At 53.9% G+C, this 24,179-nt stretch overlaps 1 protein-coding gene across 1 annotated transcript; it reads left to right on the top strand.

Annotated features, from left to right (window-relative positions):
• Positions 1 to 221: 221 nt before the first annotated feature.
• On the top strand, positions 222 to 22,268 carry LOC100217176 (uncharacterized). Its single transcript, NM_001359650.1, has 15 exons — positions 222 to 581; positions 17,376 to 17,444; positions 17,947 to 18,051; positions 18,380 to 18,487; positions 19,169 to 19,306; positions 19,894 to 19,971; positions 20,109 to 20,186; positions 20,283 to 20,351; positions 20,439 to 20,513; positions 20,671 to 20,754; positions 20,877 to 20,963; positions 21,324 to 21,419; positions 21,491 to 21,565; positions 21,675 to 21,801; positions 21,945 to 22,268. Exons 1-15 carry the CDS (start codon positions 237 to 239, stop codon positions 22,058 to 22,060), a joined length of 1,650 nt encoding a protein of 549 aa, NP_001346579.1. The 5' UTR covers positions 222 to 236; the 3' UTR covers positions 22,061 to 22,268.
• The last annotated feature ends 1,911 nt before the right edge of the window (positions 22,269 to 24,179 follow it).

Genomic DNA, 24,179 nt, shown 5'->3' with positions numbered 1-24,179 from the left:
GAGAGATGGGACAGGATCAACTCTAGGTTAACCCCGTCCCTTAATTTTTGAGGTATGGCCTCATCCATCATTTTTAAAGAATATTCCTTGACCCTAACTTTGAATCTTCAAACCAAACACATATCAAATTAAAATGATTCTATCTCATCCCTCTTCATCCATCCTCGTCCCTGCATCCAAACACCCTATAAGCTTACAGCCCCACACCGCCGGCCACCGCCACCGCCTCGCTGCCGATGGCGGCCGCCGCCGCCGCCCGGATCCTCCGCCTGGCCCCGCGCCGGATTCAGGTTCCCAAGACCTCCCCGCTCGCCGCACTCTCGTTCCCACTCCCTCGAACGGCGCCGATCGCCGCTGCCTCGGGAAGGCGGCAGCGCTTCTGCGCCGTGGCGCAGGCCCCCGCCCCCGCAGCCGCGGCGACAGGGGCGGCGGGAGAGGCCGTGGGGGAGTTCAGGAAGCGGCTGCGGGTGGCGGACGTGAAGGGCGGGGAGGACGAGGGCGCCGCGTGGGTGGGCAAGGAGCTCGCCGTGCGCGGGTGGGTGCGCACCTGCCGCGCCCAGAGGACCATAACCTTCGTCGAGGTGTCACATCTGCAACTCCATTTGCTATGGTTTTGATCAATTGGAATCTGGTGCAACGGTGATGCGTGCCGTAGTGAATGTAGTTATTGCTTTGCTTTTGTACCAGGAACCAGGCTATTAATAGGACTAGCGCCCGCGTGCAAGAAATTATGAAATTAAAGAGAATAGGAAGTATTATACTATAATGAAAAGAATTGAAAACTAAACATGTTTGAGCAGGACTGCAAGTGAAGTGGCACAAATAAAAGCTCCATTTCCAAGATATCTCATGTTGGTAACTAAATCCAAACTGTATGTGGAGAAAAGGTAAACACCATAATCAGCTAACAACATAGTTACTCCAGTAGACTTATTAGTGAATTGTACCTATGCTTGGATGCATTCTTCAGCATAATTTTGTCTACAAAAACAGCACCATACCTTCATCTAGACATGCACTCAATTATAGTTTTGTGAATACAGTGTTGTACAAACTGCAAATATATATATATATATATATATATTGTCGGCGTCTCGAGACCGGGGGGTCCCTCAGGCCGACGAGTGAGTGTGCCGCGTGCCCCAGCCCAGATGGGTCGAGCGCGTGGGCGAGCGCGAAGGGGGGAAGAGAGGTGGCCGGAGACGGGCGTGAGAGAGGTGGAAATCCCGCGGCCTTCGTGTTCGTCCCGCGCCCAGGTCGGGTGCGCTTGCAGTAGGGGGTTACAAGCGTCCACGCGGGTGAGGGAAGCGAGCGGCCCCAAGAGAGCGCCTGCCCCGTCCTCGTCCCCGCGCGGCCAACCTTTTTCTAAGAAGGCCCTGGTCCTTCCTTTTATAGGCGTAAGAGAGGATCCAGGTGTACAATGGGGGTGTAGCAGAGTGCTACGTGTCTAGCGGGGGAGAGCTAGCGCCCTAAGTACATGCCAATGTGGCAGCCGGAGAGATCTTGGCACCCTGCTGGTGTGATGTCGTGGCTGTCGGAGGAGCAATGGAGCCTGGCGGAGGGACAACTGTCGGAGCGGTTGAGTCCTTGCTGACGTCCCCCTGCTTCCGTAAGGGAGCTGAGAGCCGCCGTCGTCACAGGGCTAGCGGGGCGCCATCATTGCCTATCTGGCGGAGCTAGCTAGATGGGACACCGGTCTTGTTCTCTGTGGCCAGAGTCGGCTCGGGGTAGAGTGATGATGGTGCTTCCTGTTGACGTGGCGGGCCTGTGCCCTAGGTTGGGCGACGTGGAGGCTCCTCCGAAGCCGGGGTTGAATCTGTCTTCCATGGCCGAGGCCGAGCCCGAGCTCCTGGGTCGGGCGAGGCGGAGGTTGTTCGGCAGAGGCCAGGGCGGAGTCCGAGCCCTGGGGTCGGGGCGAAGCGGAGTTCGTCGTCTTCTGGGGCTGAGCCCGAGTCCGAGCCCTGGGTCGGGCGGAGCGGAGTTCGCCGTCTTCCGGGGCCTTAGCCCGTGTCCGAGCCCTGGGTCGGGCGGAGCGGAGTTCGCCGTCTTCCGGGGCCTTAGCCCGAGTCCGAGCCCTGGGTCGGGCGGAGCGGAGTTCGCCGTCTTCCAGGGCTTTAGCCCGAGTCCGAGCCCTGGGTCGGGCGGAGCGGAGTTCGCCGTCTTCCGGGGCCTTAGCCCGAGTCCGAGCCCTGGGTCGGGCGGAGCGGAGTTCGCCGTCTTCCGGGGCCTTAGCCCGAGTCCGAGCCCTGGGTCGGGCGGAGCGGAGTTCGCCGTCTTCCGGGGCCTTAGCCCGAGTCCGAGCCCTGGGTCGGGCGGAGCGGAGTTCGCCGTCTTCCGGGGCTTTAGCCCGAGTCCGAGCCCTGGGTCGGGCGGAGCGGAGTTTCCTATGGCGCCTTTGGCAAGGCCTGACTGCCTGTCAGTCTCACTCTGTCAAGTGGCACTGCAGTCGGAGTAGCGCAGGCGGCGCTGTCCTTTTGTCAGACCGGTCAGTGGAGCGGCGAAGTGACGGCGGTCACTTCGGCTCTGCCGGGGGGCGCGCGTCAGGATAAAGGTGTCAGGCCACCTTTGCGTTAAATGCTCCTGCGACTCGGTCGGTCGGCGCGGCGATTTAGTCAGGGCTGCTTCTTAGCGAAGGCAAGGCCTCGGGCGAGACGGAAACCCCTCGGGGTCGGCTGCCCTTGCCCGAGGCTAGGCTCGGGCGAGGCGTGATCGAGTCGCTCGTATGGACTGATCCCTGACTTAATCGCACCCATCAGGCCTCTGCAGCTTTATGCTGATGGGGGTTACCAGCTGAGAATTAGGCGTCTTGAGGGTACCCCTAATTATGGTCCCCGACAGTAGCCCCCGAGCCTCGAAGGAAGTGTTAGCACTCGCTTGGAGGCTTTCATCGCACTTTTTTGCAAGGGGACCAGCCTTTCTCGGTTACATTTTGTTCCGGTGGGTGCGCGCGAGCGCACCCGCCGGGTGTAGCCCCCGAGGCCTCGGAGGAGTGGTTTCACTCCTTCGAGGTCTTAATGCCTTGCGTAATGCTTCGGCTGGTCTGGTTGTTCCCTCATGCGAGCAGGCCGTAGCCCGGGTGCACGGTCGGGGCCCAAGTTCTCGGGCTGGTATGTTGACGCTGTCAACGGTTCGGCCGGAGCCGGGTTTGCGAGAGCAGCCCCCGAGCCTCTGCACAGAGCGAGAGGGCGATCAGGGACAGACTCGGCTTTTTTATATACGCCCCTACGTCGCCTTTCCGCAAGGAGGAGGGGGGGAGAGCGCCATGTTACCCTCGATGGGCACCGAACATGGTGTCTCCGGTGAGCTGCAAGCGGGTAATCCGAGTGGACGTCCGTGCCCCGTTCGTTGGGGGTCGGCTAGGGGCCCAGAGGCACGCCCAAAAGTACCTGCGGGTGATCTGCCGTACCCGGTCCCCTGGCGACGGGGTCCGATGGCTCGATGCCTCCCTCCGATGGGATTCCGTTACAAGATCGCTCCCGCTGGTCTCGGAAATGTCCTAGGGTACCTCGGGAGCGCAGCCCGAGCCTTGGTTATGTATCGAACGTACCCCTGGTCATCCCTCGCGCGGCGTCTGAGGCGACTGTGAACCCTTCGGGGGCCAGCCTTCGAACCCCTGATCAGTAATGGGCGCGGAGCTCGAGTAGCCTGAGGCGGCCGTGGAACCCTTCGGGGGGCCGGCCTTCGAACCTCTGACCAGTAGTGGGTGTCGGGCCCACGCGATCTGAGGCGGCTGTTGAACACTTCGGGGGGCCAGCCTTCGAACCTCTGATCAGTAAGGAGGCTCGGAGCCTGGTTCCTTCACGGGGAAGGATCCCTTTCGGGGTATCCCCCTTTCCCGGTCCCTGTCGCAAGAGATAGAGAAAAGAGGAAAAAAGGGAAAAGGATACAAAACCGAACGACGCGGCGTACCTTTTTTGGCGCGGTTGTTTCGGCGAAGGCGAAGCGTCGCCCGCTGCTCCTGCCAGAAACGCCGCCTGTCCAGCCGCGGAGTTAATGCGACGGGGCGAGTAGTTGGCGGGGCAGCCGTTGCGCGTGCGCGAGCCGTTCGAGGAGCGGCCGTTTCGCTTCGCGTTTTTGAATCCCGCGTCCGGTCCGGGCGGAACGTTGGAACCGTCTTCGCCTTGGTCTTTATATACCCCGGAGAGGGTCCGGTGACGGTTCTTTGCTCCGCTTCCTGCCTGCCCCTTAGGTTTTCGCAACCCGAGAGATCTAGCCAGAGAAGAGAGAACCGCCCTTCTTGCCCTTCGCGCCGCCATCCCCTTTAGCTTGGTGATGGCTAAGCGGGTGACCATCATTCCGTCGCGTGATCCATGGCCCCTTTCCACGGTGACGGCGAGCGACCTGGAAGATCTGGTCGGCGAGGGTTTGCTCCGTCCCCTCACCGATAAGCAGCGACCGGAATGGATTCCTCCCGCGGGTGAAGCCGCTCCGTCCCCACCGCCGGGGTACATCGTGAGCTTTGTCTCCTTCCACGAGCGGGGATTCGGCGTGCCGGCGGGCCGCTTCATGCGGGCGATCCTGTACCACTATGGGGTGGAGTTGCATAACCTCACCCCCAACTCCATCTCGCAGGCCGCCATCTTCGTTGCGGTGTGTGAGGGGTACTTGGGGATCGCCCCCCATTGGGATTTGTGGACCCATTTCTTTTGCGCGGAGCTTTTCGCCTCGCCGACGGGGGAGAGGAAAGTCCGTGCAGCGGTGCGGGCCGGCGACTGTACCCTTCTGCTGAGGCAGTCGCGGGCGTCGCTGTATATTCCTGCCATCCTTGCGTCCTCGAACAAGGGGTGGCAGCGCCGGTGGTTCTACCTCCGGAACGACGGCGAGTTGCTCCCGCCGTTCTCCCAGCGAGTAATCTCCGCTGCCACCGACGCCTGGCGCCACGGGACCCCGCACGAGAGGCAGAAGAACCTCGAGCCACTCCTTCAGGCCCTGGAGGCGTTGCGGGAAGGGGGACTCACCGCTGCGGGAGTGATTGACGCCATCCACCGTCGGAGGGTGCTTCCCTTGGCGGAGCGGCGGCTGTCGCTTTGGGAGATGACCCCGGAGGCCGACTGGGAGGGCTCGCGGATGTCCCCTGATCCTCTTCCCTTCGACGCCCTCCAATGGCGGGTGTCGGCTGCGATGGGGAAGCCGGACTCCCACGCCTTCTCCCAGCTTCGGATGCGCCCCGACCAGGGGTGCGTAACTCTGGTGAGTGTTCGCTCCTTCCTTCTTCATACATCGGGTTGCTCCTGGCTCTTACGATTGGGTTTCTTTCCCCCCTTCTTTAGGAGGTGGGGTGGCACAAGCCCTCCCTGCCACGGGTCCCGGAGGACGCGGTGGACCGAGCAGCGCGGCGGGTCGCCGCGGAGGAGAAGAAGAAGAAGAAGAAGGACGCGGAGAAGGCCCGGGCCCGCGAGCGGAGGCGGGCTCGGGACGCCTTGGAGAAGCGCCGTCGCCAGCAGGAGAGGGAAGGACTCCCAAGGGAGCCGTCGCCGGAGACACCCGACGACGATGATGACGACGATGATGAGGAGGAGGACGACATGGCCGCCCGTCTCGGCCTCAGCCCCAGCTTGGGGTGCGGCCAGGAGCCGTCGAGCCAGCCCCCGAGCGGGCCGACACCGTCAGTCCCCGGAGTTGGGGCGTCGGGGTCCCGGCCCGAGGCACGGGGACGACCCGAGAGGTCACCTGACCCCTCGGCTAGAGGAGCTGAGGTGGCTGCGGAGGGCCAGGTCAGGGCGTCTGCTCCCCAGGGGCCGCCGCTCGTACCGGCAGCGCATGGGGGTGACCCTCGAGTCATCGCGGCCGTGCCCGGGCCATCTGCTCCCCGGGCGTCCAAAGCAAAGGTGGCGCCGAAGTTGCCGGCGAAGCGGACCTCGGCGGCTGTTTCGGGAGCCGGGATCCAAGAAACCTCCCCCCAGGCGCGGTGGATCATGGCCCGAAGTGGGTAAGTACCTCGGAATGTCTTCGTCTTGGCTTCCCATTCATAGGTCTCAGCCGTGATTTTTCTTTTCTCCTCAGCAAGCGAAGCCATGGGCTGACCGACCTGGCACCCCGGAAGGCACTTAAGAAGACGCCGGCTTGTGCGGCCAGCGCCGCTTCGGGCCTTGCCATTCAACCGACCCTCTCGCACGGCGTTCCACCTCAGGGGGCTCAGACGGCGCCGGTCGCCGTGGAGCAGGTTCCCGAGGCCGGCTCCTCTGCCGAGGCGGCCATTGCGATAGGAGAGGCGGCTGACGCCGACGTGGTCCTGAGCCCACCGGTGGTGCCGACCATGCCGGCGCCTGTCGCTACCGAAGTCGCCGCCGTCCCGGTTGAGGAGCGTCCGGTGGCTGTCGACGCCGAGTCGGTTGATGTGTCGGCGCCTGGTGCCTCGGAAGAGGCGGGTGGGGAGGCTCGATTCGTCCTGCCGGGCGACGGCCTCGTCGCTGTGCAGCGAAGCCCCGAGGTCCGGCGCCAGCTGCTCCGGTTCCGGACCCGTGAGGCCTCGGACCCCGTCTTCGTTCTCGATGATGAACGGGAGGACCAGTCCTGGGACGAGCTCCGCGAGCGTGCCGAAGCAACGGTGGGGTCGCTCCGGTCGTTGCTGGAGGTTTTCTGCGGGGACGTCCCCAAACTCCTCCAGGTAACGGTTTCGGACATACCTTTGTTTTTCTTCTGTGACCGAGGCGTTTTTCGTGACGCCCCGCTTCCTTCCCTCAGGATCTGTCGGGTCGGAGCACCGCCAAGTCGTCGTTCATCCGCCGCGAAGTCGATGTCTGGGGCTCGCTGCGGTCCCTGAGGACCTCGCTTGCCAGGGCCACTGCGCGCCTTTCCCAGCAGGGTGCCGAGGTAGCGGACCTCCAGTTGCTCTGCGCTGACCTGAGAGCCGAGGCGGCAGCGGCGCGCACAGAGGCGACCGCGGCGCTCGCAGAGGTGCAACGGCAGCGGTCGGAGCTCGTCCAGGTCGTCGAGGAGCGGGACCGATCTCGGGGCCGGGCTGCCGAGGCCGAAAGCCGGGCCGACGCCCTCGCGGCCGACTTAGCCGCGGCCCAGGCCGCGACTTCGGAGCAACGCGCCCGGGCCGGGGGTAAGCCTTGACCATCCTTGGTTCTTGCTCTTGTTTGTTTCCTCTCCTTGTGTTTGAGATTTTTCTTCTGGTTGTTCGCAGAGCTCGAGTCCGCCCTCAAGGAGTCCGCCAAGGCGCTTGCCGAGGCGCTTGCCGGGGCGGCCGAGCAGAGGGAAGCCGACTTCACGGCCATGTCCGAAGCCATCTCGGACGTTTATCGGGTCCTTGGCTCCGACGACGTCCCCTCAGGAAGCTCCCCTCAAAGCCGCCTTCAAGCCTTGGGCGATCACGCGCGCGGCAGGCTCCGCGAGGCGCTACACCACGGCGTCAGGCGAGCCTTCGCCGTGCTCGCTTCCCACTACGTTGTGGACCTGGAGCGGGTTAGCGAGGGGTATTGTCTTCCTGACGAAGACGAAGCTGCCCTGGCGGAAATCCAGCGACTCGACGCGGTCGCCGCGGGTCCGAGCGCAGTGCTGGCGACCACCTTTGAGGCGGAAATCCTCCCCCCTGCGCCGTCGCCGGAAGCCGAGATGGACCTCACCGAAGGCGGAGACGGAGCTGAAGGCGCGGCTCCTTCCCAAGGCGACGCCTAACTCTTGCTGGACCCGTTTCTGTTGGATGTGCGCGCGTCCTCCTGTGGCCGCCGAGGCCTGAACACTTTGCTTCTATTGCATGAAGTCGTACTCTTCCTTTTATTTTGCGTGTCCGACTTTGTTCGTCAATAACAGGGTGGCTTCCCGAGCAGGGGTCATTCTTCGTGGCGGGTGACGAGTGAGGGTGTCCTTAACCCGGAGGTATAGGAATCCCTCGGCCCAGTCGGCCTTGCCACTTACATGCACCCACGTTTGCTCCTTGGGGCCCTGCTTCTGATATAGCCGGGAGAACGCAAAAAGCCTTTTTTGATCGAAAATTTTGGACGCGGAGAGGTACACCCAGTCTTGACGCAGGGAGGTTCCCCCTTTTTAGCCCCCGAGGGAGGGTCGGGCTCTGCCGAGGCGAGGCCGGCCCTTCCTTGATGACTGAGACTTGCGCGGGAGTGAGGTGTACGAACAACTTGAAAACGTCTTAAGGGTAGAAGCGACGTAGCTGTCGGACGTTCCGAGCGTTGCTGTAGACCTCGCCTTGACCGCCGGCCAACTTGTGCGTTCCGGGCTCCAGAACGCCGACGATGACAAGCGGCCTTTCCCGGGGGTGTGCGCAGCCCCCGGGTGTCATCCGCGCAGAGGCCATTTGACGGGTCGGGCTCCTGCCCGAATATCCAGCGAGTGCTCGGCAACATCCCTTGGTAAGCCGGGCATGCCCGAGGGACTCCTCGCGAAAACGTCGGCGTTCGCGCGGAGAAAGTTGCCGAGCACTGCTTCTTACTTGGGGCCGAGCTCGGAACCGATCCGGATCTGCTTAGAGGCGTCGCCACCGGGGTCGAGGGGGACGGCCTTAACCGTCTCCGCTGGCTCGAAGTTGCCGGCATGTCGCTTCACGTCTGGCACCTCTTTGGAGAGGTTCTCCAGGTCGGCGATGAGGGCCTCGGACTCGGCGAGGGCCTCGGCGTACTCCACGCACTCCACGTCGCATTCGAACGCGTGTTTGTACGTGGGGCCGACGGTGATGACCCCGTTGGGGCCCGGCATCTTGAGCTTCAGGTAGGTGTAGTTGGGGATGGCCATGAACTTCGCGTAGCATGGCCTCCCCAGCACCGCGTGGTAGGTTCCTCGGAACCCGACCACCTCGAACGTCAAAATCTCCCTTCGAAAGTTGGAGGGCGTTCCGAAGCAGACGGGAAGGTCGAGCCGTCCGAGGGACTGGACGCGCTTCCCAGGAATGATCCCGTGGAAGGACGCAGCGCCTGCTCGGACGGAGGACAGATCGACGCGCAGGAGCCTGAGGGTCTCGGCGTAGATGATGTTGAGGCAGCTGCCCCCATCCATCAGGACCTTGGTGAGCCTGACGTCGCCGACGATGGGGTCGACGACGAGCGGGTATTTCCCCGGGCTCGGCACGTGGTCGGGGTGGTCAGCTTGGTCGAAGGTGATGGGCTTGTCGGACCAGTCTAGGTAGACTGGCGCCGCCACCTTCACCGAGCAGACCTCCCGGCGCTCTTGCTTGCGATGCCGAGCCGAGGCATTCACCGCATGCCCTCCGTAGATCATGAAGCAGTCGCGGACCTCAGGGAACTCTCCTGCTTGGTGATCTTCCCTTTTGTCGTCGTCGCGGGCCCTGCCACCCTCTGCGGGTGGCCCGACCTTGTGGAAGTGGCGCCGAAGCATGACGCACTCCCCGAGGGTGTGCTTGACGGGCCCCTGATGGTAGGGGCACGGCTCCTTGAGCATCTTGTCGAAGAGGTTAGCACCTTCGGGGGGCTTCCGAGGGTTCTTGTACTCGGCGGCGGCGACAAGGTCCGCGTCGGCGGCGTCGCGTTTCGCTTGCGACTTCTTGCCTTTCTTCTTGGCACCGCGCGGAGTAGACGCCTCGGGAGCCTCTTCCGACGGGCGGCCCTGGGGCTGCTTGTCCTTTCGGAAGATGGCCTCGACCGCCTCCTGGCCAGAGGCGAACTTGGTGGCGATGTCCATCAGCTCGCTCGCCCTGGTGGGGGTCTTGCGACCCAACTTGCTCACCAGGTCGCGGCAGGTGGTGCCGGCAAGGAACGCACCGATGACATCTGAGTCGGTGATGTTGGGCAGCTCGGTGCGCTGCTTCGAGAATCGCCAGATGTAGTCCCGAAGAGACTCTCCCGGCTGTTGCCGGCAGCTTCGGAGGTCCCAGGAATTCCCGGGGCGCACGTACGTGCCCTGGAAATTGCCGGCGAAGGCTTGGACCAAATCATCCCAGTTGGAGATCTGCCCCGGAGGCAGGTGCTCCAACCAGGCGCGAGCAGTGTCGGAGAGGAACAGGGGGAGGTTGCGGATGATGAGGTTGTCGTCGTCCGTTCCACCCAGTTGGCAGGCCAGGCGATAGTCTGCGAGCCACAGTTCCAGTCTCGTTTCCCCCGAGTACTTTGTGATAGTAGTCGGGGGTCGGAACCGGGCCGGGAACGGCGCCCGTCGGATGGCCCGACTGAAGGCCTGCGGACCGAGTGGTTCGGGCGAGGGACTTCGATCCTCCCCGCTGTCGTAGCGTCCCCCACGCCTGGGGTGGTAGCCTCGGCGCACCCTTTCGTCGAGGTGAGCCCGACGGTCGCGACGATGGTGCTCGTTGCCGAGGTGGCCCGGGGCCGCAGGCGCGGTGTTGCGCGTGCGCCCGGTGTAGACCGAGGCTTCCCGCATGAATCGGGAAGTCGCGGCATGAGGTTCCGAGGGGTATCCCTGCCTTCGGGAGGTAGAGCTCTCGGCCCGTCGGGCCGCAGCGCCTTCCAGAAGATTCTTGAGCTCTCCCTGGATTCGCCGACCCTTGGTGGTTGATGGCTCCGGCATCGCGCGGAGGAGCATCGCCGCGGCTGCCAGGTTCTGACCGACCTCGCTGGATGCGGGTGGCGGCCTGACCCTGACGTCGTTGGCGACGCGATGCTGGAAACCCTGGGGCAGGTGACGTATTTCTCCGGCCGGGGGCTGGCCCGCCCATACCTGCCCGACGTCCCGGCGGATCGACTCGAGCGCTCCTGCTCCCTCGTCGAGCCTGGCCTGCGCCCCGCGGACTTGCTCGAGCTGTGGGTCGTGACCCCCCGCCGGAACGGGGACCACAGCTAGCTCCCGCGGGATGTCGGCGCGAGGCACCGGCCTAGGGAGATCACCGTCCTCCGGCATGCCGAGATGGTTGCCTTCGGAGGGATCCCCTAGCTCGACGTGGAAACATTCGCGGCTTGGGCCGCAGTCCTTGTCGTCAAGGCTGCGGCTACCGTCGGAACAGTCGGAGAGGCAGTAGTCACATGCGGTCACAAAGTCCCGCATGGCACTGGGGTTGCCAAATCCAGAGAAATCCCAGCAGATGCTGGGATCGTCATCTTCCTCAGACCCAGAGGGTCCGTAGTTCAAGACGTCCGTCAACCGGTCCCAAGGCGACCGCATACGAAACCCCAGAGGGGTTGCACTCGCCTCAACGAGAGCGCCCGCCCAAGCGAGGTCGCTAGGCGGGTTGAGGCCGAGTCGAAATGACGTAAGATGGGAATCAGTCAGTATCTTTTGGTCGACGAGGAGCGACATAGTCACGTCGGGGACTGATTGCGCCGTCGTCTTAGGTACGAGGGCGACGTCCTGCAGGCCCTCCGCGAGCGCGCTGGCGTCGTCCACTTGCTCGGGATTGGCGTGTCGCGGGGGGACGGCGCTCGCCTTCGTCTCAAACGCGAGGTCGACGCCCGACGCGCCCCCCGTTGGGGCGCTGGGGACGTCGATTCGCTCGACAGCCGACGAAGCGCGGCCTCCCGCTTGGCCTTGGTTGCCCCGCCTCCTCCTCCGTTGGCGGGGGAGAGGACGGGGCGAGCTCGAATGTCGTTCTTCCACCACGCGGGGAAGATGTCGTCGGTTCCGCCGCCGGCGGGCGGGTTGTCGGCCGCCATTGTCGTTGTCGCGCGGCGGTGGAAGGAGTATCATGTCGTAGCTGCCGTCGAGGGACATGAACTCAAGACTCCCGAAACGGAGCACCGTCCCGGGTTGGAGAGGTTGTTGGAGACTGCCCATCTGGAGCTTGACGGGAAACTGCTCGTCAACACGCAGCGTGCCCCTACCTGGCGCGCCAACTGTCGGCGTCTCGAGACCGGGGGGTCCCTCAGGCCGACGAGTGAGTGTGCCGCGTGCCCCAGCCCAGATGGGTCGAGCGCGTGGGCGAGCGCGAAGGGGGGAAGCGAGGTGGCCGGAGACGGGCGTGAGAGAGGTGGAAATCCCGCGGCCTTCGTGTTCGTCCCGCGCCCAGGTCGGGTGCGCTTGCAGTAGGGGGTTACAAGCGTCCACGCGGGTGAGGGAATCGAGCGGCCCCAAGAGAGCGCCTGCCCCGTCCTCGTCCCCGCGCGGCCAACCTTTTTCTAAGAAGGCCCTGGTCCTTCCTTTTATAGGCGTAAGGAGAGGATCCAGGTGTACAATGGGGGTGTAGCAGAGTGCTACGTGTCTAGCGGGGGAGAGCTAGCGCCCTAAGTACATGCCAATGTGGCAGCCGGAGAGATCTTGGCACCCTGCTGGTGTGATGTCGTGGCTGTCGGAGGAGCAATGGAGCCTGGCGGAGGGACAGCTGTCGGAGCGGTTGAGTCCTTGCTGACGTCCCCCTGCTTCCGTAAGGGAGCTGAGAGCCGCCGTCGTCACAGGGCTAGCGGGGCGCCATCATTGCCTATCTGGCGGAGCTAGCCAGATGGGACACCGGTCTTGTTCTCTGTGGCCCGAGTCGGCTCGGGGTAGAGTGATGATGGTGCTTCCTGTTGATGTGGCGGGCCTGTGCCCTAGGTTGGGCGACGTGGAGGCTCCTCCGAAGCCGGGGTTGAATCTGTCTTCCATGGCCGAGGCCGAGCCCGAGCTCCTGGGTCGGGCGAGGCGGAGGTTGTTCGGCAGAGGCCAGGGCGGAGTCCGAGCCCTGGGGTCGGGGCGAAGCGGAGTTCGTCGTCTTCTGGGGCTGAGCCCGAGTCCGAGCCCTGGGTCGGGCGGAGCGGAGTTCGCCGTCTTCCAGGGCCTTAGCCCGTGTCCGAGCCCTGGGTCGGGCGGAACAGAGTTCGCCGTCTTCCGGGGCCTTAGCCCGAGTCCGAGCCCTGGGTCGGGCGGAGCGGAGTTCGCCGTCTTCCGGGGCTTTAGCCCGAGTCCGAGCCCTGGGTCGGGCGGAGCGGAGTTCGCCGTCTTCCGGGGCCTTAGCCCGAGTCCGAGCCCTGGGTCGGGCGGAGCGGAGTTCGCCGTCTTCCGGGGCCTTAGCCCGAGTCCGAGCCCTGGGTCGGGCGGAGCGGAGTTCGCCGTCTTCCGGGGCCTTAGCCCGAGTCCGAGCCCTGGGTCGGGCGGAGCGGAGTTCGCCGTCTTCCGGGGCTTTAGCCCGAGTGCGAGCCCTGGGTCGGGCGGAGCGGAGTTTCCTATGGCGCCTTTGGCAAGGCCTGACTGCCTGTCAGTCTCACTCTGTCAAGTGGCACTGCAGTCGGAGTGGCGCAGGCGGCGCTGTCCTTTTGTCAGACCGGTCAGTGGAGCGGCGAAGTGACGACGGTCACTTCGGCTCTGCCGGGGGGGCGCGCGTCAGGATAAAGGTGTCAGGCCACCTTTGCGTTAAATGCTCCTGCGACTCGGTCGGTCGGCGCGGCGATTTAGTCAGGGCTGCTTCTTAGCGAAGGCAAGGCCTCGGGCGAGACGGAAACCCCTCGGGGTCGGCTGCCCTTGCCCGAGGCTAGGCTCGGGCGAGGCGTGATCGAGTCGCTCGTATGGACTGATCCCTGACTTAATCGCACTCATCAGGCCTCTGCAGCTTTATGCTGATGGGGGTTACCAGCTGAGAATTAGGCGTCTTGAGGGTACCCCTAATTATGGTCCCCGATATATATATATATATATATATATATATATATATATATATATATATATATATATATATATATATATATATATATATATATATATATATATATATATATATATATATATATATTAGGAGCCCTGGGCTTCCAATAACTAGAGGAAGCTCAGGTCGGACGGTGCAATCCGGTCGAGTCGGACCACATCCAGACGTCTATAAAACAAGACCCGGAGTGCTAGGGTTCAGTTTTTTACGCTCCACCCCGATTCATTAGCGACGCCGCGTGCGACGACGGCGGTTGCCCCAGAGCGTGCGCGACGGTGGATCCCCAGCCGGTGGCCGCAACTCCATGACCTCGACGCACGGTGGCGGAGGTTCCTCGATCCGGAGTAGTGGCGGCAGTTCCCAGGTCGGTGGCGGCGGCTCCCCGATCCAGAGGGCGAGCGACAGCGGGGCCCTTGTGCGGGCAAGCGGCGGCGTCCCCGAGGTCCCGAGGAGGCGGCACTTCCAAGGCCGGCGAGCAAACGACGCCCGTCGACGTGCGAGTAGCGACGGCGACGCATGAGGCGCGATCTTCGAGCGAGCGGCGTCACGGAAGGCCCGAGATGCGCGCAACGATGATCGCGCGTGACATCCTCTGATCCGGCGTAGTTTTCTTTTCGATTATTGTGTTTTATGCCTATCACATGTATTATTTACGCCAAAAACTGTACGATTTTATGCTTAAACACAGAGTTTGTATATCAGTTTACTGCATGCACATTGGAAAGGCAATTCCTTGATTTATGCTGTTTGTAATTTGCGCGCATGCAATGGAAACTCCCACGATTTTTGCCATAATTTTTGGATCTGTATAAAAATAGAAACCGCATGCATGCGGCTGCCATATTTTTGGATCTGTCATAAAAATAGGATAGTAATAACAACCTACTAGAGCTATCAACCTCGCACATTGATTCGGTATTTACGCTTATAATTTAGTGATTTTATGCTCAAAACTTAAGGTTTTTACGCTCCACCCGGGGATGCGTCCACCAGTGAACAACATGCCAGATTTTTTACGCAGTGTAACGAATTGCATAAATACCTACACAGTGTGACATATTTAGTATGAGTATATATCATAAAATGGTTATTACGATCTATCTGCATGGCTGTTGGAGCGATCCTAAATTTATGGAGGAAATAAAGCATTTAAAGTAGAAACCGCCACACATATCTTTCCTAAATTTACGCGCATGCAAGGGAACGTGTTTGATTCATGCATGCATCTTGCCATAATTTTTGGATCTGTATAACCGCATGCATGCGGCTGCCATATTTTTCGGATCTGCCATAAAAATAGGATCGTAATAACAACCTACTAGAGCTATCAACCTCTCACATTGGCTCGGTATTTACGCTTATAATTGGAGGATCTTATGCTCAAAACTTAAGGTTATTACGCTCCAACTTGGAGATGCGTCCACCAGTGAACAACATGCCAGATTTTTTACGCAGTGTAACGAATTGCATAAATAGCTACACCATGTAGTATAATTTGTATCAATATATATCATAAACTAGATCTAGTGTGTTTAGCTGCATAGCTGTTGGAGGGATCCTATATTTATGAAGGAAATAAAACATTAAATACGATTTTTTGTTTCTATGCGTGCAATTTATTTCCTTTCGTTGCACATTATTTTTATCATAAATTCGTGTGCATGCAGCTGGTAACAGATTTTTACGTAGTATACTGAATTGCATAATTATCTACACAGGATAGCATATTTAGTAGCAGTACATATCATAAAATGGTCCTTACGAGTCTAGTTGCATGGCTGTTGCAGAGATCCTAAATTTATGGAGGAAATAAAGCATTTAAAAATAGAAATTGTCACACGTATCTTTCCTAAATTTATGCGCATGCAAGGGGATGTGTTTGACTCATGCATGCATTCCTTTTTGCGCGCAGAGACGTGGGCGCGGGTGGTGCAACCGACAGCCTGGTCCAGTCGGTGCGCTGGGTTGAACCAGGTTGCAGGGATGATCGACCTGGGCTTCCTTTAACTATTGGAAGCCCAGGGCTCCCGTTATACCTGCCCTATATATATATATTGGCATTGAGGTTGTTATATACTTTAAATACTAAATTTGTGTATAAAAAAGTTAATAATCTTGAGTACTGTTTTTTCCATGGCGCTATTAATGAGTAATTGGTCCTATGAGTTTTTCCCTCGATCTTGTATATGCTTAGCAGCCCTACAAAAAATGACTTTACTTGTTTGTCACTAATATGATAATAAACAAATGCTGATGCACAAATATGAATTTGTTGTTGCATAATTTCTTTGGTGGTTTAGCAAACATCTGAAATTAATTAAAGCAAGCATAGAAGTAAATACATCAAAAGGAAAATGCGACCAGTAGCTGACAAATGTATTAGTAAAAGTACCAAAACACGTTGATATGTACATGTAGAGCATAAATTAAAACTTTGAAATCAAAATGGGATGGATATCTGCCTGAAGTTGCTTGGCAACCAGTTAAACAACCAGTTTCACGCAATTTGAATGGATTTGTACAGGCTGCGATTAACACTCCCGATTCAGGGAAGGAGAAGAGACTGACCTGAATCTCAAAGAAGACGACAGTGAGTAGCATGAGAATGGTTCCGCCCACGACGAACCCCATCTGCGCGTCGAGCTCAGCCATCATCCCAGGCCGGTAATCAAAGCTGGCGATATGCGCGAGGAGGTCGTGCTTATTGACAGCCAGCAACCTGGCGACATCAGCCATTAAGTTGTTAGCCGTTAATCTTTCTGAGCCAAAACTTCTTCGAGAAACTAATCTGGAAACATCAGCCCACGACTCCGACACGAACCGCTGGGTGGAAATCCATCACCGCTGTGGCAAAGTATTCTAGTTGAGTTGCTCGCCGCGGCGCGGATGACCATACCGGGGCGGAGGCACGGCAGCCCTGTAGAGGGCAACCCTGTAGAGCACGGCGAGGTGGCGGTGTGCGCCGACGCTTGGGAGAGCTCTTGACGGGGGTGGAGGGGACGACGAAGCACCTAGGTAACGGCGTTTGAGGGCGGGGAGTGGACTGTCTAGAACCTTCACGGCAAATGGAGACACCGGATAGGGCCATAGGGGTAGCTGGGGGTTATACGGAAACGGTCGCTTGATGGCTCCTTCGTGCATCATCTAGAATGGTCCTTCGCTTGGAGGAGAAAGAGCGTGTGTTAGAGACCGCTGGGATGCGTGAGATGTGATTATGACCGTTGGATTTGGATCATGCGGCTAAAACAGAAAGTGCTGACGTGGAGGCACCTGAAAGCAGAATTGCTCCCTGCTTTACCGTTGGATTTGGATCATGCGGTTAAAACAGAAAGTGCTGACGCGGAGGCACCTGAAAGCATAATTGCTCCCTGCTTTACCGTTGGATTTGGATCATGCGGCTAAAACACAGAGTGCTGACGTGGAGGCACCTGAAAGCAGAATTGCTCCCTGCTTTAATATATAGAAATGCTCAATGAGCGTTTCACAATGTTATCAATGCCTTGATGCTTGGTTAAATATTCTGAATGAAATATAATGTTTTATGTTTCAACTGATAGTGTATCTAGGGGTGGTAATGGGTTCTAGATTTTACACTATAAAATTTAAGGATCGAATCGGATTAGGATCAGACTCTATTTCTATTCATTTTTGAACTAAAATTATTTAAGGGCCCTAATTTATTGTGAAGAATCATTTTTTATCATGATCCATTACCACCCCTAAGTGTATCTCCTTTGCTTCAGTAATAAACAACGAGACCCTAGCTAACATGTCATGACACTTGGCTAATGAGCCAGTCGTACCATAATGCTTTTGCACACCACAGAGGAATTTATATTTGTCGACTCAAGTAGCTCTTATCCTTTAAGAGTCCAATGCATTCTAAAACTCCAACTTTTAGGTCAATGATGGCTCTTGCTTATCCAATATGCAATGTGTATTGACTCCTGAAACAGAAGGCTATGACCAGGTACTATGTTTTGCCCATCTAGCGAAGGTTGCAAGTTTATACTTTCGTAAGGGTGCTTAAACGTGTCGTCCTGTGTCATTCTAGTCGACAAACCTTTAAAGTGTGTTAGCCTGGTCCTAATTGCTGTTCGGGTCTCAGTTAGGTCCAAACGAGTCGTGGTTGACATATGGACCCCACATATCAGTCTGTGTATCTATTTTCTCTGTCTTTTCTCGGTTCTCTCATCGGACACGTGGAAAAGAGAGAAAAGTGATACACAGGCTAACATGTGGGGTCCATATGTCAACCACGACCCATTTGGACCTAATTGAGACCCGAACAACGATTAAGGACTGGGCTGACACACTTCAAAAGTTTGTGGACCAGGATGACACAAGGCGACAAGTTGAAGGACCAAAAATGTATTTTACTCCTTTCGTAAGCTTCTCTTAAACTGCATTGGCTGCAGTTGATAAGGCTATAATATGTTTTATTCGTCATTATTTTCAATGATGACTGTCAGATAGACTCTGTCACTACTGGAGCATCTGTACTAGTTGAGGGAGTTGTTGCAAGCAGCCAAGGCGGTAAGCAAAAAGTGGAGTTGAAGGTTTCAAAGATCACCGTGGTAATTATTCCAGTATTTATAATTACTTTTAGTTCACACCTCACACATTCTTGTGAAAGAGAATAGTCTGTAACTAATTAGCTTGTTAAGATGTCAACAAATTTCTTTCTGTTTCTGCATTTTTAAAAATACAGGGAATACTTATTTCGTAGTTAGTTAATGTCTCATTTAGTCATTTTGCATGCCAACTGTAGTCAATTGAAGTATCAAACAATTATCTTTCCTTTGTCGAATTGTAGACCAAGAACTTACAGAGTCCAACGACCTTATTTTTTGTGCCTTTATTTCTTTTATTGTGCTAAAGTTTATTTTTACTTTCTTTTTGCAGATTGGTAAGAGTGACCCCACATCTTTTCCTATACAGAAGAAACGGGCATCAAGAGAATTCCTTAGGACCGTAGCCCATCTCCGTCCTCGGACAAACACTTTTGGTGCAGTATGTTCTACTCACCGCTGGCCCCCTTTTCGGCATTCTGAGGATTTGAAAAGCTGCCAGTTTGCTATTATTTTGGTTCATTTCTAGTATAAAGGCTCATAGATTTGTTGACCAAGAAATTGGGGACAATACATTTACTATCCTTTCATCACTCAAACAGAAATTGAATGCCCTTTATCAAGTGCTATTGTTTTTCTATTTGTGTTATTACTTTCCTATGTTAGCTTACAATTTCATACAGATCTGTAAAACGCTTGCCCATGCAAATTTTTAGATTTTGGAGTCATATGGTTATAGAGTTTTTCCCCCTGCCTGAATACGGCCCACTCGGACACTGACTTGCAAGATAACGGGTTATCGTCTATGCTGATGATCTAGTTACACAAATATCTCTAAAAATGATACTCCCTCCATCCTAGTAATCAGGTGTAACCACATTTGGTTCAAAGACCAAGAAATGTATTTAATTCTCTCTACCAACACTAGTACTACTGTTTCGATGTACACATGTCTAGAGAGAGCACGGTTTATATTATTGGATTTGAATAAAAAGTGGTTATGGCTTATATATTAGGATGGAAGTATGAAATATTATTATTTATCCTAAGTTTTCTTGTTCAGTAATTACGCAAGCTTCTCTTGTGGATTTGCTTACTGGAACTGGATATGTGTGCTATTTAGGTTGCAAGAGTGAGAAATACTCTGGCATACGCAACTCATAAATTCTTTCAAGACAATGGATTTGTTTGGGTTTCGAGCCCAATTATTACGGCCTCAGATTGTGAAGGAGCTGGGGAGCAGTTTTACGTGACTACTTTGGTTAGTTTTTCTTCAATATGTTTCTTTAGATAGACTACTTGCACTATTAGAATTTGGTTGCTGCATAGGAAATGTTCTGTTCATCTATGTTAAACTGAATCTATGCCCATCTCTGTGTTTACCCAAATATTTCAATCAGAGTATATTCTCTGAATTAGAAACCATACAACCTGATAAGCTTCTCAATACAGCTGTATCATTTTTGGAGTGGACATGTTGCAATTTTTTTTACCAATATTGCTTATAGCCTTATAGAACTTCCTCAAAGTTGTGCCTATCAGGTATCTGATGTATGGAAGCCATAGAAGTATCAATGTATCATCATCAGGTTGCAAGCAGGAGAATTGTAAATGTAATCATTGAAACTATACTATAACAGTCATATCAGAATCTTTCAGTCATTATCCATATGTGTTTTAATGCATATATGTATAAGAATATAACAAAGTTCATGATTACTTGTGGCATCGGTCTTTCCGCAACTTTTCCTTTATGTAGCCATCCATTTTGCCTTCTTGCTCCTTGTTTTTTCTTGTTGCATTCTGGTTTGAATACGTTTAATATTTTTGTCCACTTCTATAATATAGCTTTCAAACAGCGCTGATGGTGGTTCTCTACTCAAAGATATTCCTGCTACCAAGGATGGAAGGGTTGATTGGTCACAGGTAGCCTTTGCCTTTGTTAGCATGTTACCTGAGTCAATTTGGTTATAGTTATACCATATAATGCCCTATATTTAATGTTATTTAGTTGCTCAAAACTGTACGAATAATATGAATATTTTCAATGTTACTTATGCTAGGATTTCTTCTGCAAACCAGCATTTCTGACAGTGTCTGGACAGCTTAATGGTGAAACATATGCTTCAGCTCTATCTGATGTAATTCTTTTTCCACATTCATTTGAAACAGTTAACCCTGTCATGTTTGATGGCTTTAGTTAGTTTTTTATTTCCTCATTGATTTTTTCGCTCCAGATTTACACATTTGGTCCAACGTTTAGGGCTGAAAATTCAAACACTTCAAGACATCTGGCTGAATTTTGGGTATTTGAAATCCTCAAACCTCTATCTTTAGAATCCGACATAAACACTGAATTCACATCTTTTGCTGTTTTATTGTTGTGGGTCAAGATGATTGAACCTGAGCTTGCCTTTGCGGATCTGAACGATGACATGGCTTGTGCAACTGCATATCTCCAGTATGTAGTAGGTGCCTTCCTCTATCATTTTTGTTTGATTATCAACTCTAGTGCTAGCCATTTCTGCAGTGTAGCTTTATCAAAGTCTATTGTGCATTAAATTAGGGAAGTTTCAAGCAGTGGTCTAGACTCACCTTTAACCTAATTACTGATGTTTCATGCAGGTAAAGTATATTCTGGAGAACTGCAAAGAGGATATGGATTTCTTCAATACTTGGATTGAAAAAGGCATCATAGATCGGTTAAATGTATAGCTTTCCTTTTTTTATCATATCTATAGCAGCAGTATATAGCTTTTTGAGTTTTGACTCTATTGTACATTTTGATTAAGAGGAATGCTGTCAGTGAATTATCTTCTACTTGCCCACAGGATGTAGTAGAGAAGAACTTCGTTCACCTGTCTTACACTGATGCTGTTGAGCTACTTCTTGGGTCCAAGAAGGAATTCGAGTTCCCGGTAATGCATGAGTGACAGCTTCTAAGAATAAATTTCTCATGTTTGTCACAACAATACTTATCTGATTTACTTTCTTGCAATTTGAGTTTTATTTACAAATGTAATGAAGATTCAAGCATAAACTTCTGAAAATGGCCGAATGCTTGAAATGTTGATATTTGTCTACATGGTTCAATGTTGACTGACCAAATTCGGGTTGTTTTGATATGTATGAAATCACCTGTGTTCTTTCTACTTGTACTGTCCCACATACCAATATTCATTTTCTGAGCTTAAATGAGAGAGGCAGAACCTTAAGTGATATTCATACGAAAATAAATGTCCTAGCTGACCTTTTTTTCTCTCTCCAAAAATCATCAGGTAAAGTGGGGTTTGGATCTTCAAAGCGAGCATGAGCGATATATCACAGAAGTTGCCTTTGGTGGGCGCCCTGTAATAATTAGAGATTACCCAAAGGTTTGTAGTGTACAGTTTTGAGTGATACTATGTTTTGAAACAAAGTAATCATACCTTTTCATTTCCATTAGGAGATCAAAGCTTTCTATATGAGAGAAAATGATGATGGGAAGACAGTTGCTGCAATGGATCTGTTGGTTCCTCGGGTAAGCACATACAAGTAATAGATCATACATAAAATTCTTAGCATGTGAATGAATAAAATGAAACAAAAGCTTTTAGCTATTGCTAATGCGACTGTCTGTTCAATGTCAGGTTGGTGAACTTATTGGAGGAAGCCAGAGGGAAGAGCGTCTTGATTACCTTGAAGCCCGGTTGGACGAGCAAAATCTGAATAAGGAGAGCTACTGGTGGTATTTGGACCTACGACGATATGGATCAGGTTGTAATACATTAACCCATGTTAAAATTTTTAAAAAATATGAATACTGTTATTTTTCCAGTTTTGGTTATAAATAGTCGGACACCTTTTTTGCCCCTTCCGTGATGACCCATAACAAACTGTGACCTTTTTCTTTGGTCCAGTTCCACACGCTGGTTTCGGTCTCGGATTTGAGCGGCTTGTACAGTTTGCTACTGGAATGGACAACATCAGAGACACCATCCCATTTCCTCGAGTTCCTGGCTCTGCCGAGTTTTAGCGCCCTGAAAGTGTTGTCGTATACGTATACTTTAGAAACATTCTTTCCTAGGATGTAATGTGAGAAAGGCATACGTTGTACTGTACTACTGTTTCATCATTGTACAGAGTTAAGCTGAGACTTGTGATTAATCGGAGGCAAGCAGTGCTGTGGCAAGCTTTGTCGTTTGTTGTAATTGTCGTCAAAGAATGTCACTGGTGGATGATGCAATTTTTTCACGGGTAAGACTGAGACCAACACGAAGACTTGCATCAGACAACGCAAACGCAAAATGAGTTGCGCAGAGTACTGTGCGTGGTGGGAGCATGCAAAGGGCGCAGGACGATCTAAAAATAGAATCCTCTCTTCTCTACGCATAACTATATAGTCATTTTATTGGCTATAAGAACGTTCAACGATTATTAAGATCCACCTTTGTAATCTTATTGTCACCACATGTTTTGGAACCAGCTCTTAGCTATAATTAGTCGCCCACTTCTACTCTTTCTTCACTTAGCTATAATTAGTCTACTTATATCAATTTATTATACCAAAGGGTATCTTGCGTAATGGTTTAAGGTTTTCGAGTAACACCTACATGTCCCGGGTTTGATCCTCTCATAGATGATTTTTGGGCTTGGTTAAAAAAATCATCTCGCTGTGCATTGCTCGCTCCGGATTATGTCCTGCGAGTCACCCTCCGGCTAAGCCGTTACAGAGTGGGCGATGACGGTCCGCTAGTGATGGGGGCTAGGGTTCGGAGATTTTCTCGCCGGAACCATATTTGAGTCTTCTTAATATAATACTGGGAGGATAGACGAATTTTCGGACTTGGTTAAAAAATCCTCTCGTTGTGCACTACTCGCTCCCGGATTATGTCCGGCTAGGTCGTTGTAGAGTGGGCGATGACGACCCGCTAGTGATGGGGGCCAAAGTTTAGAGATTTTCTCGGCCAGAACCATGTTTCGAGTCTTCTTAATATAATACTGTGAGGATAGTCTTTCTCTCCCCAGCCAAGTTTTTTATATCATTCTACTTCCTATCTCATAAAATAAGGAGCACATGTTTTTAGAAAAGTCAATATTTTAAAACTTTGACAAAAAATTCAGCAATAAAATATATATTTTTAGCGTATGCATGCAACATGCTTAAATTTGTATTAAAAATACTTTAATATGATGTTTAATTTGCTTTTGTTGGTCTCATATTTAAAAAAAAAATTAATGGTCACAGTTTCACTCTAAAGACGTCAAAAAAATATATGCCTTATTTTATAGGATGGATGGAGTATTATATTTGCTTTAAACAAAAGCTTGTGGTTCCAAATTTGGAATATCTATTTGGATCGCACATATCCTGTGCGATCATGCTGTAGTAAATCCTGTTTGTTTTGTTATCATTCAAGTAGTGCTATGCTATAATCATCCCATTACCAGCATAAGAAGTTATCACACACACGAGTTTATCTATTTTCTTCTATATAATTCCGATGTTAACGAAGCCAATCCAAATCACAGGGGAAATGGGATGATTGATGTTTTATCATCCAACGGAAAACGGACTACCGCCCGAATGTCTGGAGCATCACAGCACATGAGTTTCGTCGTCACGTCTCACTAGCTGGAGAGACCTGCTCGCTTCTGAACAACTAGTGTGCTATTTACAACACCAATGGGCTACTCACGCCTGGGCCCATTTGTCACCGAAGTATTTTGGGTTGGGCTTCCGAAGTCGCTGGGAACGCCGCGGACCAGCTTCCTCTGGTGCAATTGCATCTGCTGCATTCACCAGCACATCATCAGTGTTCATTCAGAGGAGCACGGTTCGCAAGATGCGCGCGAAAGACGAACGAACCGTGTACAACGACGAACTCCAACTCCAACGGCGCGAGCTTGTAGGCGGCGTGGAGCAGCGACGAGATCCTGGCGTCCCCGAGCTTCAGGTTGCCGGGGAGGTGAATGCAAAGCCGCCTGAGCTTGGGCCGGACCTGGGTCCGCTCACCAGCAAGCCGGCAGAGGGCGCCGGCGAGCGAATCGGGACCAACGCTGCCGTCGAAGGCCAGCTCACGGAGCTGCGTCCAGAGGCCGCGCCATGCCCTGGACAGGACGCTGGTGCGCGCAGCCCCGCGCGCGCACCGGAG

This window comes from Zea mays, chromosome 2 (genome assembly GCF_902167145.1).
Source record: "Zea mays cultivar B73 chromosome 2, Zm-B73-REFERENCE-NAM-5.0, whole genome shotgun sequence".
NCBI classification, from domain to species: domain Eukaryota; kingdom Viridiplantae; phylum Streptophyta; class Magnoliopsida; order Poales; family Poaceae; genus Zea; species Zea mays.
The sequence above is the reverse complement of the archived record's forward strand: the minus strand, read 5'-3'. Positions and strand labels throughout refer to the sequence as shown.